This window comes from Styela clava, chromosome 11 (genome assembly GCF_964204865.1).
Source record: "Styela clava chromosome 11, kaStyClav1.hap1.2, whole genome shotgun sequence".
In the NCBI taxonomy this organism is placed as follows: Eukaryota; Metazoa; Chordata; class Ascidiacea; order Stolidobranchia; family Styelidae; genus Styela; species Styela clava.
In genome coordinates this window covers 17567864-17588402 of record NC_135260.1, presented here as the reverse complement: position 1 = coordinate 17588402, position 20539 = coordinate 17567864, and the positions used below count along the sequence as shown (strand labels likewise).

General features: G+C 34.3%; 2 protein-coding genes across 2 annotated transcripts; both read left to right on the top strand.

The window, feature by feature from the left end:
• Positions 1-5997: 5997 nt before the first annotated feature.
• On the top strand, positions 5998-16103 carry LOC120347759 (solute carrier organic anion transporter family member 4A1-like). The gene is made up of 13 exons (XM_039417840.2): positions 5998-6143; positions 7147-7278; positions 7906-8169; positions 9361-9476; positions 9934-10024; positions 12159-12365; positions 12840-13012; positions 13462-13623; positions 14117-14277; positions 14689-14853; positions 15159-15212; positions 15359-15529; positions 15772-16103. Exons 1-13 carry the CDS (start codon positions 6028-6030, stop codon positions 15922-15924), a joined length of 1965 nt encoding a protein of 654 aa, XP_039273774.2. The 5' UTR covers positions 5998-6027; the 3' UTR covers positions 15925-16103.
• Positions 16104-16889: 786 nt separating this feature from the next.
• LOC120347836 (uncharacterized) lies at positions 16890-18552 on the top strand. The gene is made up of 4 exons (XM_039417940.2): positions 16890-17129; positions 17366-17608; positions 17920-18056; positions 18275-18552. Exons 1-4 carry the CDS (start codon positions 17032-17034, stop codon positions 18517-18519), a joined length of 723 nt encoding a protein of 240 aa, XP_039273874.2. The 5' UTR covers positions 16890-17031; the 3' UTR covers positions 18520-18552.
• Positions 18553-20539: the final 1987 nt, after the last annotated feature.

Sequence of the window (20539 nt, the reverse complement as noted above, 5' to 3'; positions counted from 1 at the left end):
CTGTGTCACGAACTCATCTCCAAGCTGCTCATAATCTGACATATGTTTTGATTTTAGAGTTCATGCATTAGAAAACGGCTGTGTGTTCAGGTCAGCATATCAATCAAAATCCCTTTTTGACGTAATATTACTCAAAACTAACAATACACAAATTGATTTATATACATGTGTGTATATTGATATGAATGACATATCGTTTTTCCGTGAAATTGCTACAATGACGGGAATCTAATGCTTTTCGAAATGCGTTAAATTAAGATGCAAGATCCTGTTAGTTTAATAATTAACTAATTCAATACTATTTGAATAAATTTTACCTTGCGTTCGCGGAAGCAGACCGTAGACAGTTGAAATGGCCGACTTTTTGGACTTAGCTCATTGTAATAAAATGCTGTGACAAAATTTAATTAGTTTCTCATGTTGTTATTCTTTGTCATTCGTTGATGTCATCTTCGAATGGTTGTGGCCCTGTGGGAGTATGAATATTAACATGTTCCAACTAAAGCTGATTCAAGTGACAGCTAGACAAGATAGTCCATATTTGAGGTCGTTTTCAGAATGAATACCTAATACAGCCTAAGTACCCACTCATACGGAGAGCACAACCAAAGTACTACCGATATCGAGATAGAATACTGTCAATCCAAGGCAAGAGTTTTATCAAATGAGTGACTTCAGTTTACCAAGTCGTTTGTAGTACAGAACAAACAGATAACAGCAGATATTGAAAATATATCAGAAGTAGCAAATATTGCGATGGTATAAAATCTGGTACGTATATGACAGTCAAGTGGCCATCTATTAAAAGAACATCCGTTGGTAAATAAAAGAATATCACTACTTATATTACTACGGTTCAGCAGTTTCAAAGCAAACCTGGCTACATCGAAGCACATTTGTTTAATTCAGCCAGATAGTCATTAGAAAAGTACGAGTTTAATATGCAACCTAATATCGTCACGTCAATAATCGAATTGCGTAAGTCATTTTTAGCAGTTTTGAAAAAAACGTAAAAAACTTCCTAATGATATTGTTATGCCATTGAGAGTCAATAATTTGTCATGGTTCAATTTTTTGATCGTAGCCGGATTTAAGTTAATTTGTATGACGCAGTTAAGTGACGTCATATTGGCGCACTGCACACCCACCGAAATAAGATTAGGATTAAATATAAAGATTAAAACAGCAATGCACCCAATATAAAAGCCAACCAAGGTGAATTGGAAAAGTCACAGGTGCACGCCTTCCTATACTGTAGTTTAAATTCAAATTAATGCGCGCTAAGCAGTGTCGTAGCCAGAGGGGTGGTTTTGCGGATCGACCCCCCCCCCCCTTTTTGAAATGTAAAAAAAATAAAATAATTTTTTGTATCATATATAGCAATTTTCCGTAGCTTGAAACGCTTTTTAGACCCCCGAAACTACTAAAAACACGCGTATTCCAGCGCTCGATCGGACACGCTAGCAGTTTCGATCTAACTTGGCAAAAAAAAAATTCAGAACCCCCCCCCTCGAAAAATTCTGGCTACGCTCCTGGCGCTAAGCTAGAATTCGAAATGCGAAAACTCAAAATTACTTCGCCGAGGTTATTTTGCATTTGTGACGTCACAATAGTCCAGCGGTGGCAATGATAATTCATTATGACGAAACAATTGCACAAATGTGCATGTCATACTAAATCTCCAATTTTATTGGTTTCGGAATTCTTAAAATAAAATATGCGTTAACAGACAGGTGCGCAGCATTACATAAATACCTATTTTATAAAAAACCAAAAATCGCCTAAAATGACGTACGCAATTCGGTTGATAGCGTGACGATATGCAACTTAAATAAGTCCGTCTTGTGAGCGACCCAAAACCTCCTCGGAATTTTTTTTTTTTAATGAGTTGAAATGGCAATCGGGGCCACATGCTCATTCCTCAATATAATATAGCAGGCATGGAATTCTATAACTTCCCTATTCTCGGATTGTTTTTCCAGGTTGGTGAGGACAAGTGAATTTCATTAGATACATAATTCGTTTTAGCAGATTGATATTTAGCAAGTCTTTGCATGTGTGACTAACAATTTTGACAATTGGTTAAAATGTTATAAACATTAGTCAAATAGTGTCGTGTCAGAGTGATTTAAACCTCCCACCTCAATAGGGACATTGTGCAATATCTTCAATATTGAGATAAATGCCAACCTGGTCACATGCTTTCTTATATCTCAACAGCGCGAGAACCTGTTTTTAGTTTCTCATATAAATGCATCATTATAAATACGGAGTATGGAAGTTAATATCAATATAAAACAACTAGTCCAGTGGTTGTCCATTACACGGTACAAATGAACAATAAGAATTCCCAGTGGCGACATATTAGTTCCAGCTATCCATATATTGGTAGATATTTCTAAATTTTACTCGCTTGTAATATGTCATCGTCCTATTCATTCATTATTACTTCCTCGAACAGTATATTCCTCTTATGTTAAATGGTATCTCGGTTTAATATTTTCCGAGTAATGACGTACTTATTGGCGGCGTGCCGAGTCGCACCAATGTACTATAGCAAAACCTCATCTCTGTTAATAATAAAAATATCTTAAACGCTTGTATTGGAAGTAGCTGACCAGCCCATAGCAAAACTGATATTCATAATTTACAACTTCGTTATTGTAACGTTCAAATAGAATATAGATGGATATTTCTCCTTTTCAACCTTTATGAATCTAAAAGCTCACGGTATGTATGAGCTTATGTTTTGGAAATCATCAAGTTTCGAAAATTCTTTCAATATCCTTTTCACAGTAGGGTTGTTACAAGGATACTAGCATCACTATTGTCAGCTTATAACTTACAAATTATATTTCATTTTGAAATGCAATGGAGGATATACTAATTCAGTCTCAAGATTCACCGTGATTCAGGCCTATTCAAAAAAAATCTTCAAATTTATATCACAAATTTTATAACTGCGCGTCATTATATTTGAAAATAGAAATTGTGTCACGGACCATTTTACGATTAAATTATGACTCGGTAGGTAGGCGTAGTATCGCAAACTTTACTTGTACTTTACGTTGTGTTATTTTTTGCAATCCAGTCCTCAAATTTCAATTCTCTAAAACTTTTGTCAGATAAATCAAAATTGAGCCTTGCATTACTCAAGAGTTTGAAAATATTAATTTTGAATACGTTTTACTGTAAAATATACAAATATTTAGACACAGCATAAGCATAGTAGATTCGACTGATAGTGAATCAGCGTCAAGCATAAGATATGTGAAAAGTAATCATATTCAGTTAAGTAGAGGTATAACGTGCAGACATTAGTTAATACAGGAAGATGTATGGCCATTTGAGTTGTTGGTGCTACGATTTACGATGAAATTTGAAAATTTCCAGAGTTGTTTTTTGCATTGTTATTCTCGGTGCTTTTATATTTCGATGCAATAGAAAATGTTGATCCATTTTAAGGTTATCGAGCAAGAAAACAATTACCGTAAAGATATCAAGCTTCGAAAAGGATATATACAGTATATACAGACAGGCGTTACGGAAATTTTAAGCATATTTAATCTCGGACTACAGTGCTTTTACATACAGTTGACTCATACCTGCATGATAAATGTAAATGATGGTGCGATGTAGTGAATATGTAGTAAATTGCTGGAAGAACTGTACTAACCATTCTATACGCCATATCAGGCCCAGTATAAGAGCAGCAATTTAGTTTCCGGTTAACATACATGAATAACTAATTTATGTGATAGTCACGTTATGAAGTTAGTCTATGATTATAATCCTAATTATCAAGGCAAACGACAAAAGAATGATATAAATTCTATACATGACTAATACTTTACAATGAATTATAATTTTTAGCTAATTTGCATTTGTGATATGTATATCAGCCACCGTAATCTACTTCTGCCAATACAGCTATTGTCTTAATGGTACGATGAGTGTATTCCGAGTCAAATAGATCTTAAATTATGAACGTTTATTATAAACAAGTCGCCAGATGGGAATAGTTTTCACCGCATTTACGGTTAATTGAGACTATGGGTTGAGTGCGATGATTAAATGGCATGATACGATTAGTATAATCGAGCGCTGATCGCTATTTGGGAGACGGTACTGATTCCATCATAGGAAAAAATTGTTCAGATTTATATATATGCAGATATTTATTGTGTCCCGATGTTATGTGATGGACCAACAAACAGTTTATCAGTGAAATTTGAATTGTAAAAATTTCCAAATTGGTCTTGTTCGTGCACGTGGATATCTATTTCACTAACATCAAGGGTTGGCAACCTTTTGTCGCTCACGGGCCAAAATTAAGGGTTGCAAGTCATTGGCGGGCCGCACATATTTTTAGAAAGTTAAAAATCGACGGATGCTACTTTTTATAATAAAAATCAAACATTGATACATCTCTCGAATAGAATATAGATTTATTTCCTCATTGCATCGCATCTCAAAAATTTGGATATTTTCGTGATAACTGCTAGCGTTGATTTCCATTTGGATATTTTCGGAACTCTTTGCACTTAGCATCAACTTTTCTGCGTTTTGTTCCCATTTGTCTAATTATAATTAAATAATAGGCTCATTAAACGAGTAATTGGGAATTACCGGTATATACTTGTTAGGTTATAATATAATTCAGCCTACACGTGTCTCACAATAAATTCTGTTACTTGAAGAAAATACCCGTCAAAACAGCTGTTTTGTTGCTATAATTCAGTGAATCGTCGCGAGCCGGATCGTATTACTTCGCGAGCCGGATCCGGCCCGTGGGCCGTAGGTTGCCGACCCCTGCCCAACTGAAACAGGTATGCTTTATCTATTATTTTATCCTAAAAATTATCTATATTTGTAGTATTATTTGTAATAATTTTGCAATTTGTATGCAAGTTTGCTCGAAGCCGGGTCACGAAATATTATTTAAATAATAATTTTAGTCATAGAACAACGAGCTATATAAATGGGTTCGTCCTTGCCGGAGTTCTTAGCAAAAAGAAGCGGGAGTTAGGCGCGAAAATAAGTTTGCTGTACTATCAATGAGATAAGTCTTGCGAAAAGACATTCGTCTCACATATTACACATTTCTTAGATTGGTTATTCGAGTTTTCATCGTATAATATTTAATTTATCTTCTCATTCAAACGTAGGTGAATTGAAATACATACATATAGTATATATCTATATATAAGATTTTAGATTGCAAAGAAAGTAATTTTCCAAAACAAAAAATAAAAGTAAAATTAATTGCAATTCAAAATCGCAATCATTTTTAAAAGTGGTTTTCAAAAATATGCCTCGAAATGTTACCGAGGTACAAATATTTTTTTAAAAATAATTTTGCAACTAACACTTAATTTTAGCTGATAAATGACAATCTTACAACAATACAAATGGCCTCAAAAAAGTAAGTGACAGGCTGTTCAAGGGCTTACCTTTTGTTATTATAGCAGGCAAAACACTATCTCCGTTAAACGTGAATATTATCTTTCAATCCAGTGCAAAATAAATAGATCCATTCCACGCCTGCGTATCATAAAGCAATGGTTTAACGGGACCATCATTCGACGTTTCGCGTTTTAGTGGGTTTCCCACAACTTTGTTCTTGACATAGTATGAGTAATGTCATTAGAAATCAGTCAAAAAATAATTGTGAATGAGCATGAATGACGTTGGTTGATAAAAGATAAAAAATTCGTGAGTTTGTTCATTACTTGGTGACGCGCAAAGCGGAGGATATTACTTAGGAAATTGACCAATTAAATAGAATAGGACTCGAGGCATCGGGTGTGTCCCATCTTTGTCTGGTTTCGGGTACAATTTTATTGAAAAAACTGAACAACACTCTGGAGCGATTGTATCGAGTATTGAGTGATTTTTAAATCAAAATATTTTGATCTGCGGAGATTGATTCTTTACAATGTAATTTGTAATTAAATTATTTTGGTAAAATGTTAGGTTTTATATTTTTATAGCTCTATTATAATATAACATGCTTTATAATTAACAATGGATTCAAAGCAAGAAAATAAACGATCTAGCAATGACTGTTCAAAGGAAGAAATCAAAATTGAAGAGATTGATATTGACAGCAAAACGTCCGCGAACACTGAAGATCAAAATAAGTAATTTAATATATATTACATTTTCAATTCTAGATAAATTTTAAAGCATTAGAACTATATGACGATATCAATCGAACTCCTAAAATGGTATACAGTTGTGTCAATACCTTAAAGTGGACAAAACCAGCCATGCTATATCATTTATAGATGGCTTGAACATTTTAAATAATGTGATTGCGGGGTTCTCAATTCACTACAAACAAATGATTGTATGTAAAAATTTCGGTATGAACGTTGGAGTTTTTCCATGCAATACACATATTGCAGCTTTCTGCCAGTTTAGATGCAATGTTGACGCATACATACCAACAAAAGACATACCGGAAATGTGAAAAAGTGAAGAGTATTCTAATAGCACTGTATTTCGTGTTGACCGTGTAATGTTATCATATTGTGGTGTAAAAAGTCTATAAACTTTTATATAGTCTGAATACTTGTACCTAAAATTTATATGAAAGTTGAATGATTGTATTTCCTCGTTCGTTACGACTTGACTTTCCCTACAAAGCCAACGTTGGAAATTACGAATCAGGAAGTACTTGTAGTCAGATACCGATTTAATTTTATATTCAACTATATAACGATCATCATTATTAACTTGACAAATTGACGATACTTTTATCAGGTATTTTGTTTTTAAACATCGCTCATAAGTGAGAATTCAGCGCGCGAAAAGTCTGGTAACAAACACCAAACTACAATACTACATAATCCGATAACAACGCATACAGAATTAAGATTGTTCCATTTAAAATCAAAATTTAATCATATTGTTTACGCATGGCCGACTATATAAATTTAAGAATTTACTGCCACGAAACACATAAGAAAAATTATCAAGTAATATTCGTTTTTGAAAATTTTGACTGTCGATGATGGTGCGTAATAATAAATATAAAATAATGCGACCATCCAAACTAAAATACTAACGAACAATCAATATAGATATATAAAGAACTGTAGTCGAATCCCCCAAATTGATTATGTGTCCAATGCTTTTCAGGAAAGAAAAAAATATATTCAACTCCCCAGATCTTGTGAAATTGGCATTGGTCATTCTGAGTTTTGCCGCTTTTCTTGAAGGAAGTGTAGTCAACGGATTCTACAACATTAGCGTAACCACAATCGAGAAAAGGTAAGAAAGGTAAATGATTGTAAAGCGAATTTCTCAGAAAGTTTGAGAAGATACTCGACTATTTAATATAAGATTTTTAATTTATTGATGCCAGTAAAATTATATCTTGGTTGTCCTGTTACTGCTTATTTTTGCTGAACGTTTATCCTTGGTCATCGTGGTACATAAGGGAAATTTATTGCTAAATTATTTTGTTGAGAAAACTAAAAACTGGCGTGCCTTAACTGACAAATGGCAGAAATTTTCCCTTTCATCTGTTCTCCCATACTTTCCGAATCAATGCATATAAACATGGTCGCCATAATATTTAAGCGGTAGACATCGTCGGCAACTGGGTGCACGAAATTTGTGCATGAGACAGTTATTGTTCAATTAAACATACTTTAATTAAACCAATAGGTAAGAACCGATTATAAATATTTGATTAGAGTTTGTATAGTGCTGATGTCAGAAACCAGAGTTTTTGGGATTTCTACAGTTTTTTCGAGTTTGCCATGCGTATGACTGCCCTGTGGTGATCCGAACGATCTGCAATGTGCTAATACATTGTCAATATTGATCATCGATGAAACATTTCCACATAAATATGAGAAACCGATATTTAAAATTAGTTTTATCACATCTAAGGTTTGGTCTAAGAAGCTGGGAAAGTGGACTCATCACAAGTGTTCTGGACATCGCCGGTGCAATCGCCACTCCTATTGTGTCATATATTGGGGGCGCAAGACATAAACCCCATTGGTTAGGTGCTGGTGTTTTTATAATGGGACTGGGTTCGATTTTGTTCTCGTTACCCCATTTTATCGCTCCAGAGTATGAACCAGTTAATGTTGAAACGTTCAACTGCAATTCAACCTTGCTCTGTGAAGATACGGGATTGAGATCATACAGGTAAATCTGGTAGATTTGATTATTGAACAAGTTAATGAGCATAAATCTTGCCCTACGTTTCATATTTTGAGCATTGATGTTGTGTAATCGCTCTTAATATTGATGCTGTTATGAGATTATCTTAAATTTGAGTCGTATTGAAAATAAGTTCAATGCGAACTCGATACACGTTGAAAAACAAAAGACTGCTTGGACATTGATATTTTTCAAGTAAAGCTTTTCTATCTAGCGTAGCCTACTTTCCGCAGATTGTGATTTAATTGTCAAAATATTATTAAAACATCCATTTGCAACTGATTATTTGATCGTAAATTCTCTATCAGTCAATTTTATGAAGTGTTCTTGCATTTAGTGATGTAATTCTGGTTAATTTTAATATGTGCATATTGCATCGCAATATATACGCTTAAATCATTTGATGCTCCTCATTGCATTTAAAAATCACATTTCATTGTACTTTGCATTCGAAAATGCACTATCATGTATGGTGTATATAGTTAGGAAATACTGCACAAAATAGAAATTAATGTCTTGATTTTCAATATTATAACGAAAATACTGTTTTTTGCACCGGATTTATCGGCAAAATATTCGTTGACATCCAAATCGTATTCACGGATCGAGGAAAAAAGTTAACCGATTGAGCATAGGTTGACTAGACCTAAACTAATGTCCGAATTTATTAGGAAATGACTTGAGCGAACAAAACGTGACTGCAATATTTAATAAATGGCTAGGCAGGACATCAAGCGATTTGAAAGACCATTGAACGAATTGAGTTGCTAACTCGTGATTTGAATGAACAGACTTCAATAACTGCATTAATGTTAACTAAACGTACATTTTACGAAATTATGAAATTAGTCGATAGGAGTGTATAGCGGAATTGAAGTCCGTTAGAGTTGCAAATGTTACTAAAAAATGCCTGACCATATATGACTATGTTACGAAATGATACACGCGAAATTGTAAACATAAAATCACGTCGAAACTATTGTGAACACGGTTGTGTTCGGGCCTGCTCACATTTGCGTTTCCATACTTTACTCTTTGTTTTTGTAATTGATCGTTTAATGTCACGACTTTCACTGGTTTTATTGCTGTCATTCGAATCTTCTACTACGCATTTTCTATTAAAAATTAACAAACGCGTTTTAGTTCATTACAATAACAAAAATTAACTTTTCCTAGAGGTTTCTTCTTTGTTGGATTTATATTGGTTGGAATCGGAGCATGTCCTTTATATACAATAGCCTTTACATACCTCGACGAAAACGTTAAACAAAATCTGTCTTCGACGTTCAATGGTAAGTATACTCTTGACTGCAATATACGATACAAAATATATATTATCACTAATATGAAGTGCAAAGATATATTCGGATAATTACAAATGATGTTTTCAACTGCTACGCAAGCAAAGGACATTGTGTAATCATTGCCTCAAAGCTTTGTCACAAAAATGCAAAGACTATTTTTGAGGCAAATTCATATTAATTAGACGATGCTTTTTATATATCTCATAGACTTTAAGAGATTCTTGAGAAACCCCGAAACATATAAAAAATTTGGACCTCCAGAAGTATGCGCACCAAGATGGCGCACAACCTGAACATAGTATGTGTGTGTACTGGTTAGGATTCAGGCTGTGTGACATCTTGATGCGCATACTTCTAGAGCACCAAAAATTTCTATAAATACGATTTTCTGGGTACAACTTGAGTCACATAGTTTACTAACCTTTTTACCATTACTGAAATTCAGGTATTTATCTTGGATGTTCATCACTCGGTCCGGCAGCAGGATTTTTAATTGGTGGTTTCTTGTTATCTATTTATACCACAATGAAAGATCCGTAAGTATTGCAGCTACATACTTTTTTCATTTCATAACAATGATAACATTCAATCATTAAAACCATTACATTGCATGAATTGAAAACTGATGTTTGACATTTTGTAGGGGGAATTCAAGTGTGCCTTTTGATAAAAAAAAATACCTTTGTCACTCTAGACCAGGAGTGTGTACGTCATATAGCCAATTTCAGACATCTAGCCGGCAACAAAAAATAGTTTTTCTATGTATACAAAGAGTTGAAAAATTCTCGCAATTCAAATTCTGCACAATTCTATTCGGACTCTTGAGATTTCGAGTTGCTACAAAGTTTGTTAACATCAGCTTTGACAGAAGTTGTAGCAACCCTTATACCTAACTGACTAATGTTCATCAGTCAGCTAACAAGACAAGAGAATGCGGCCTTATCTATCGCTTAGCCTTACTGTAATAAAGGCAACGGGCAAAACGGCGATAGATTTAAAACAGCGACAAAGGCACAGAAACATCATGTAATTTTAACAATGTGAGCGCCCTTTTAAAAATAAACTGACGGATTAGAATTTTATGCTTGATGGGGAAAATCTGAGTATTGACAAGAGCCACACTAAATGACTTGGCGAGCCAGGTTGTGGCCGCGGACGTTACTTCGCAGCCGTTGCGGGTTGACTTGCATGAGTTTCATCAAAATCGAAACGATAATATCGGTTGGAAACCGAAGACTTATCGATCGATAGTTAGGGGATCCCCCAAAACAGAAACTGCAGTTTCGATTCATCGGCTCTTGTAACTTGCACATTGCGCATCGCACACACACACACTCGGCGGGTCTCAAAATTCTCTCGCTTTACATAAATCTAGATCACTTCATCAATTCTTGATTGATAACTCACTAATTATATGACATAATTCGCCCAAAATTAATAGGCTTCTGGTCCGAAATAAGATGAATGCACATGCAAAATCTGGAACAGAATCAATCTCGCTTTCGTGAGATATCGCGTGCATCTAACAGACAAACAGACAGACAGATAGACAAATACCTATCAACATACTTACCGATTAAAATCGATAAGTAATAAAATCGATAAGTAACAAACGAATCGCTCATTCAAAATATAAAAATTTAATAGTCTACCTCAAAATACCAACAATTTGCGGCCACGTTTATTATCAATTTCCAAAGTCCAGTACTTTGAGTTGAAGTTATGAATTGAGTAATTCAAGTCTACAGTTTTTCACGTCACGTAGTGAAATTGGTCACAATTGAGTCTGTCCTACAACTATGACGTCATTTCAATCCTAGTTGCGACTTCAGAATCAGTTTTGTAATCAAAAATGACGTCATAGTTGTATCTGTTTCCTCATAGTCATCTTCCTATGTTGGCTACATGCAATTATAGGTGCTAAGTCCAAGGGTGGATCACGGGTCAAAAATTTTGCTCACCTAGACTGGCGGGTCATGTAAGTGTGAAGTGAAAATTTACATTTTATGAACAATATTCACAGTGTTACAAAAGCAAAAGTGGAAAACAATAGGCCTCGTGCTAAAACAAAATTTAATCGCAATCTCAACAAATTTCTGGATCTATTTTTTAGCTAAAACGACAGAATTTGGTTGTATTTTGTCTGTGGCAGCATCAGGCGGGCCAGATTGAATTACTCAACGGGCCGGATTTGGCCAGCGGGCCGTAGTTTGCTCATGTCCGTGCTAAACGTTCTTATCGGCTTTAACTTTTATACCTGAATCAGGGCTTAATCATATATATTCTATCGCCTGAATAGTGCTCGTTCAAATCATATTATGTTGATTTGACGGGTACATAACTAAAGATGAAAAGCAAAAGTCGTATGGCCATCGAATTTTGACACGTATAGCATGCAATTTTGAGATGAAGTTACAGATCATTATGGTTAGTGAGCAATATTGAATATGCGTAGGAGATAAATTGTTATGAATTTACACTTGACAATCCTATCATATCAAGCTTTTCAGTGGGCGGTTAACGTAATATAAGAAAGAAATTCTAGGTTTTCGACCTTTATGTTCAATTTTCTATCTCATTATTTATACAGCAATATATTCGTAGCACTTCCGGCTCCAGTTTTTGTCAAGTTTACTTTTTCTAATAAATTTTTTTCGCATTTCTATTTAGAGGAAACATTTTAGAAAATAACCCAGCATGGGTTGGGAATTGGTGGATTAGTTTTTTAATTGTTGGGATTCTACATATTTCTATATCTATTCCCATTATGATGTTTCCAAGGCAAATACCCGGGACTGAGAAATACCGGAAAGATAGAGAAACTGAAATGCATAAAACTTTAGAGAGCGTCAAGGGCGATGAAAACTTTGGTAAAAGGTAGGCTGGTTTAACGTATTTAACTCATTCATATGATCATGCCACTAGAAAATGATGCAATCGAAAAAATTAAGTATGTAGGCCAGATCACCAATATTATATAAGGTGCGGGAATATTTCATAAAACTTTCATCTTAAGTGTTGCTTAGACTGTAGCACTGTATTTAAAATGCATTGTAACACATATTTTTAGTTATATTACCTAACGATTACATTAAGAAGAAAAACGTAGAGAAAACTGCAGTAAATTTATATATCATACCACGTCAAGCAATTAAATCATTGTTTGTTTCCCCCTAATTTCGGCCGTGCTGTGTTATATTGCTTCTAACTACAAGTAGTTTTTAATAGCGCAAACGTGGAATGACGATTCTAAAATTTATGATATGTATGACATAAAACTATTCAAACAAATCGGATGTAATTCTATGTGCAAAAATTACTCATATAAAATACAAATTGATTTTCATACAGTTTAAAAGACGTTCCTCGGTCGTTATTAGTAATATTGAAGAATCCGTGTCTTATGGCGATTTCATTTGCATCAACGGTTGATTCAGGGCTTATTGTTGGATTGGCAACATTTGGACCCAAATATATCGAGTCGATTTATGGCGTAACTGCTTCGGATGCCGGACTTTACTTTGGTGGGTGATGACTGATGAGAGTTTGCTAAAAACCACCCTTTCAAATAAACCCATAATTTCAACTTTTAAATATGACATGGACATTAATAAAATATTTGATACATTTCTCCTTATCATACCTGATCACTCAAGATTTGGACATGACCTCTTCTTTTTATTAAAATGTACAAATAAATATCCTATTTATCGGATGTTTCTTATAAATCTATTTTTCGCCAAGAAAGGTTACAAATATATTCAGTTTATTCTAAAATTGAAGTTCATTCCTATATAAGCCCACATTCAAATATTGCGTTTGTAATTGTATTGACAAATAATTTTATTATTTGTTTGCACGCCTAACAGCCAGGACAAAAAATACATACCATACTGCTGTTACCATATTGCAACTAACATAAACTAATATTTGAAAAATTTTGTTAATATATGTATGATTTCGATATTTACAGGGGCTTTGGCGATTGTTGGTGCAAGCTTGTCAAACTTTGTTGGCGGTTGGTTGATCACAAAATACAAGATGAAATTGAAGCTTATGTTGAAATTATCTCTCATTTCTTCAATTGTTGCATTTGCAGCATTTTTTATATTTCTACTAAGTTGCCAAAACCTAGGTAAAATGCATATTTTATTCCATTTTCTTTATTATATATACTTATCGCACGTGGTGTGTCGGGCGTTCATTGTGTGGTATTTGCAAAATAATATTCAATGAATACGACGTCCTTATTTTCACAATAAGCTAGGGTTTAAAAGTTAAAATTTAAAAATAAGTTCTCAGGAATAATTTATTGCAATGTGCGTTATCATACAACATTACCATGTCATATCTGACAACTTTGCGCGCAGATAATTATGAATAAAAAATTGTTTATTGCACATTCCTGATCATAACATCTTCCAATATATAAATTTGTGGGCCAGTCCACATATCAAATCACATAGAATAATTATTTTCAAAAGTTTCAAGATATTGAATAGTCAGCATCGACTTACATATCTGCAAAACATGTCTCATAGAAAAACAATTCATGGTAGAAATATATTTACAAATTAGATGATCCACAAATATGCTGATAGGAACAATATTATTTATCTATTTTTCAGATGTTGCCGGAGTCCTTGTCCCATATCCTTTGGAAACTGAAGTCAATTGCGATCAAACAAAATGTGGTTGTAGTACTAATTTATACAGACCTATTTGTGGATCTGATAATCTAACATATTTGTCGTTTTGTCATGCAGGATGCTCTGCAATTAATGAAACGGTAAAACAAAATATTTCTTTTTCAAATATATTTAGTATGATAACACCGAAAGCATCCATCGACATGTTATCAACAGCTCAACACCATGTTTAAATTACTTGTTTTAAATTCGTATCGTTATTTCCAACTTTTGAGCTATCGTTGTCAGCAAGACTTTTGCCTGCAAAAGTGGCATCCGCATGAGAAGTTTGACCTTTAACTAATGATAACATGTATAGGCGTTGCTGGAAGTCGTTGTCCAACCTTGCCTATTTCTATGTCATTTGAGCCAAATAATTCTTCAATACAAATATACTTCACTTCGTTTATAGGAAAGCAGTCTCCTGTTGATTACCTCATTTTAATTCAATATTCCCATTTCCACTATCAGATAATGTTACTGTTTTATTTATACCACCATTTCGATTTCAGAACTTTGAAAATTGCTCTAGGATAGCAACCACCAAAGATAATACTTTCAAATGGGCTGTGGGAGGATTATGTGCGAACAATCAATGCAAACATCTTCCCTTGTTTATAGTTGTTCTCGGCATCGCTGTTTTTTGCACCTTTTTCACAATGCAGCCTATTTTGCAAGTAAAATTGAACAAGCTGACAATGCTTAATATTCTTATATACAATAGGCAATAGTCTTAATATGATACAGTATATGAAAACTACAATCATTTCAAGAATACGTAGATACTGCAGTTTGTATATATCATTTAACAAGAATGTAGACTTATAAGTGTATCGGGAAGAAACTAACAAACTTTGACTTCGGCTAGAATCTGTGTAATGTGTGTTGTTCGGCAAAGGCGAACAATATAGGAGAACTATATTTATACTATTCGTACTGTTTAATTGTTTAGTTATATTTAATTGTTTTCCTATATTTACAGATTTCAATGAGAATCGTTCCGTTCACCCAAAGATCTTTCTCTGTGGGTGTTCAAGTAAGAAAATTTATTATGTCAGTTTTCTTTTTGAAACTATGGATCTTTTTGTTTTTGACAATATCTGATTAATTTACATTACGTATAGCATGAGAACTTTAATATTTACTGTAATAATTGTTACATTGTTGCAATTTTTTTTTCAGTGGATAATTGTTCGTGTTCTTGGGGTCATTCCACTACCAATCATATTTGGTAAAATTATAGATATGACATGTCTTGTTTGGGAAAACAAATGTGACGAATGTGGATCGTGTTATGTTTACGACAATCAAGCAATGTCTACATATATGGTTATATTATGCGCAATTCTTAAGGTAAATTATACTAAATAGAATACTGAGAAAAACTTTTTTCTGGTATTTATTCCAATATTTGTTATGTTGAGTTGTTGACTAATGATGATGATATTACAACCTAATCTTGTGTGTTATAAGCTTCATAGTAACATCTATAAATCAAATACGAACACAAATAATTGTCCATAGCATTTTAAGTAGAATATACCCCTCGTGTTTTTTATAGATTTGTTCAATGATTGAATACTGTATTTTTACAGGGTATATGTGTCTTATGTTTCGTTACATCACTGTGGACATACAAAGCTTTGCCATCTTCAGAAATTGATGGTGATGTGCATAAAAATGATTTAATTAAAGATGATACTTGCTATAACGTTGATAAAGAATTGGAATCAAATCTACAACTTTAAAGAGCCAAGAGCACTTAGTTGTAAAATTCTTCGTCACAGAGTCTGTGGACAATACTGCGTATACTGCTTGAAACACACAACCCGCATGATATTTTCAAATTCATGTATCTGGCATCTTTTTGGACACGAAGTGGACATAACGATCGTTTCAATATTATGTTGTTGTTGTTGTTGTTCTTGTTCTTTGACACGTTTTTGAAAAGTCGCTTTTCTCTTCGAATACTGGACCAATTGCTTTGAAATTTTCAGTGGTTAAAGATTAATTTTTTCGCTAGAAGGCTATTACTTTTATTTATTTCAAAATTTTGCGTGAATTCTATGAAATTTGATATTTCGTCTAAAATTTTGCTGTATTATTTTTATCCATGGGAACACGGATTTTAGTCAGTGTCATGACTGGCTGTACGTTTTGATTCTGCAAAATTCTTGCTACTGGAAATTCAGAACTTTTTTGAGGGTACCGGTAGCGTCAAAGGTACCGGTAAGGACTGATTCGCTCTGGTCTAACGTGTACATATATTTGTGCGTAGCTCTCTTGTTCTAAATCAGTTTATGGAAATAAAATATTGCTCTGTGCCTTCCACATTCTCGATAATATCCTTAAAATCGTTATACAATAACGTTGATTGGTGCGGAAAACGATTCAGAAAAGACGTCAATATCACGACCATTTGTACACTGTAAAAATGCAAAGTACTAATTTTCAGCAAACAAAGCAAAATTAAATTCTAACGTTTAATTCATCGTAACAAAATTATATATGGATAAAGTTGAATCAGTCGAATCCCAGAGAACAACAATAGAAATGTAACGCGTGAATTGATTTCGAATGTAATATTGTAACTGTTATCTATAGTTTTAGACTTGTACTGAACGAAAGGTTCTATGCTATTTAATGTCCTTTTTGCGATATATATATAATATGATGTTTTTTTTGTATTTCCCTGCAATAGATGCTTGTTTTATTCTCTCTGTTTCTAATTCTGCAGTATTAGCGCGTTACAAAACGATGGTTGATCACTTGTACTTTATCAAACTTGTCGGTTGATTTATTATGACGCAATAAAGAACTATGGTTAAAAATAAGGAATTTCAAAGAAACGGTAAATGACGCGACGGCGTCCCTCCATCGCGCCCTGTAATGGACCACACTTCTCGCACTCTACGCCGCCCTTAATTTTGAGTCTACTTCCATCAGAAATCAGGTACATGTTATTAATTTAAACTAAGAAAATTTTATATTCAGGTAATATGTACATTATCCCCAAATATATAAGTATAATATATAAATAAACTTATGACCACTTTTGAATATCATGATTCAAATATATAAAACTATCTGAATGTTCCTTGCCCCAACTGACAAATTCAATTTTCATTAGATATACTGTGCTCAGAAGTTGGTCAGAAACTCATGACAGTTATCATTCATAAAATCAAGGTATATTCGTCTTTCGACATCGCCACATTTGTCATCTGGTCTTCACGTAGTTGATCTATTAAGAAGATGTCTCCACAGAGACATAAGTATCGAAGAATTAACTGACAAAAACTTGGAAATTTTCACTGTGATGAAATGCGGAGAACAATATTGGGCGACCGATGGTAACAAACGACTATGGGTGTTAAAAACATTGGAAAGCATGGGTCTGTGCGGTAAAATATCGGTCCGAGTACTAACGAGGTGATTGGTTTTTGTTTTGTTAATCCATTAGCCAAATAGTATTGTTACTATAGACTTAAGACTTCTATGTCAAACGTTTAATGTCAAACCTATTATCGGTTCCTTCATATTGCTTTTGGACTATATGACCGGAAAAAAGAAAGTTTTCCAGCTATTTTATAATTAGGCTACAACGAGGATGACTTGCAGAAGAAATTTTAGTGTAATATTGGATCTTAAAACTATCGAATCGTTTATCCTGATTCTTGGCATATCTCTAAAAATGTTAACGCTAGCCAATACTACATATTTCACCGTTGTTTGGTACACAGAAGAGATTATTCTCTTTGGAGAAAATTAGCATCGACAGCTTGTGATGGAAGATATATCGAGTTCTGTTCCACTGAAGCTGAAAGGCGAGGATTTGAACAAAAAGCGAAAAGTGTTCTAGAGGAATTCAGAACTTTAGGTAATATAACAATGAAGGGAAACGATTTATTTAACTTTCCCGTATAAAGTTTTGAATTTGGATTCTGATACACAACCAACCAGCATACCTGGCGATGATACAAAATAATGACAATGTTATTTAGTACAATGCAAGCAAGACATATTTTGCAGTTCGTTACGCTTGATTTTTTTATTACTACTCTGTTGTCAATAATAATATCTTGCCTACCATTTTAGGTAATGGTCCGTTTTCTCCACAACTTGCACCTTCGCGATTCTTTTGGGCTCCGCACCCAACTCCAGCACAAATTATGATGAAATGGGTGGATGACGAATTTGTTAGAAGCGGAAACTACCAATGGTTTAGGGGGCCATACAACGTTGAACGACCAGTTGTTCTTGGTTTTATCTTCTTGTTTTTCCTGATTTCTTTATCTGTGATTGCTAAAGTTCCTCCAGAAATGGTTGAAAATAATGACTGAAACATTTATCAAATCAAAATATTGACAAATGTGTATGTGTGTGTGACATTGTCTTGCAATGTGTATTTGTAACGAAGCCATTACTTAGGTTATAGGTTATTATGACATACAACGTTGAACTAACACGACGCATAGTTTGGCATCAACCCTTTCTAATATTCCGTATATTTCAAGAGTCAGTAATGACAAACTAGCTACTGAAGCGGAGCGGCTTCCTTGTATAAGTATGATCGCCAAGTTAGTACCAGCTTCAGAAGATTCCGTGTGCTACGAACCCTCACAATAGGTTAGATAGTCTGATGATGCAAGTAAAAACTTTAATAGGGAGCAACCAAAACACGGCCAGCCTTCACGGCGGTCAGACTAAAAAGAAATGAGGCGATCTTAAAGCAGGATAACGTGCGCAGAGGTACTCGGAGTCAGCCCATAAAAGTGAATACTACTACAGAAGAAAATATATAAGTTCAAACTTCATGCACACGGGAATAATATATATACTATAAACAAATGAAACAATAAAAAGAGCAAAATCCGTTCTCGTCACAATAATGACATTCGAAATTTTTGTCGACGAGTAACTGCATATGTGAATATTGGCACCTGTGAACATCTGAACTTCGAAGTAACTTCTTTTGATTCATGATAGGTGGAGTCATATGCTCGCATTCGAAAAGAAAAATGACTCTGGAAGTGTCAGCTATACAGAAAATAACGCTTGCGCTAACCTTATCACACTGCAAAAAAGAGAGCCCACAAAAAGTGAGAAATTCCTTCCTGTTTTGCAACTGTTGCGAACTGAATAACCCCACTTCATCTCTGCCCCCTTCGTTGCCCATTCTCGTGACAATAAGCTCAAGTTTTGATGACTCCCTTTGTTATCAGCGTGGATACGATACATTTTTAAATAAGCATCGTGGGATGCAATGCTATGACAGAACAAGAGAGCTATGCTCAAATAAATGGACACGCGCGATAAATCATCATCACTTCACCGAAAACCATAGGGTATCCTGCACGAAGCTGAAGACATTAAGCTGAAGACATTAATGATAACTGTGACTAAAAGCCCCGCTTTCAAAAGACTGTTTGGGCTTCCGTATCGGCAAAACGGCACTGTTACAGGTACACGGATTTTCTAGGTTCTGTGACGATTCTGTTTCAACGTGAATTAAAATACCAAATGATTCGAGTTACTACGGTATATTAACAGTAAATACCGCAGTCTACAAATATCTGGACACGAAGCGAAGCAGTAGTTCACAACATTACGCGTACCGGTAACCTCAAAAATCTTCCGAGTTTTTGAGCAAAAATTTCCAGATTCAGCAGTCACGCTTGACGGATTGAAAGTCGTGTTCCCATGATTGAAATATATTACAGCGAAATTTTAGATAAAATATTAAATCTCATAAATTTCATAGAAAATTTAGGAAGAAATGAGAGTAATTGCCTTCTGGCAAAAAAAGCAATCCTTTACCACTGATAATTTCAAAGCAATTGGTCCAGTGTTCGAAGAGAAAAGCGATTTTCATCATGACGAAGGAGAAGAATAACAAGAACAGCAACATAATGTCAAAACGATCGTCCACTAACGTGTCCAAAAAAAATTATATTTTGTCAAGATATGTATCACTGCTTTATTTTTAAGAAAAAGACTTACCCAGATTTGTCTAACCATTCAAAAACCGTCGGTTTTGGTGCGAACAATTCATTTTCGGGACCGGGACGATATCACCCCCGTTGACAACTGGTCTAATTCATCCCATTTTGTTGCAAAACGCGAGTTATGTAGTAAATCAGTTTGGATGTTAAACGTTAACATTAACCGTGCTGTGCATTCCCCCTACCTATTTCTTATTGATGTTGTTAAATCTGTACCGATGGACTCATTAAAGTTTCGAAATGGCACTTACTATTTAATGAAGCAGGCCTCAATTGTCTGTCACTCTATACCATACATGGAAGACCGAGTTTGGCATTCATTGGATCTTGTATTCATGTCATTACATAGTCCATGAGC

Excerpts from the sequence above, each read along its gene's own strand:
- LOC120347836 (XM_039417940.2), top strand. The coding sequence starts at position 17,032 with ATGACGCGACGGCGTCCCTCCATCGCGCCCTGTAATGGACCACACTTC. Across the intron at positions 17,130-17,365 it reads CTACTTCCATCAGAAATCAG|GTATATTCGTCTTTCGACAT; the intron begins GTACATGTTATT and ends CATAAAATCAAG. Across the intron at positions 17,609-17,919 it reads TCGGTCCGAGTACTAACGAG|AAGAGATTATTCTCTTTGGA; the intron begins GTGATTGGTTTT and ends TTTGGTACACAG.
- LOC120347759 (XM_039417840.2), top strand. The coding sequence starts at position 6,028 with ATGGATTCAAAGCAAGAAAATAAACGATCTAGCAATGACTGTTCAAAG. Across the intron at positions 7,279-7,905 it reads GTAACCACAATCGAGAAAAG|GTTTGGTCTAAGAAGCTGGG; the intron begins GTAAGAAAGGTA and ends ATCACATCTAAG. Across the intron at positions 8,170-9,360 it reads ACGGGATTGAGATCATACAG|AGGTTTCTTCTTTGTTGGAT; the intron begins GTAAATCTGGTA and ends AACTTTTCCTAG.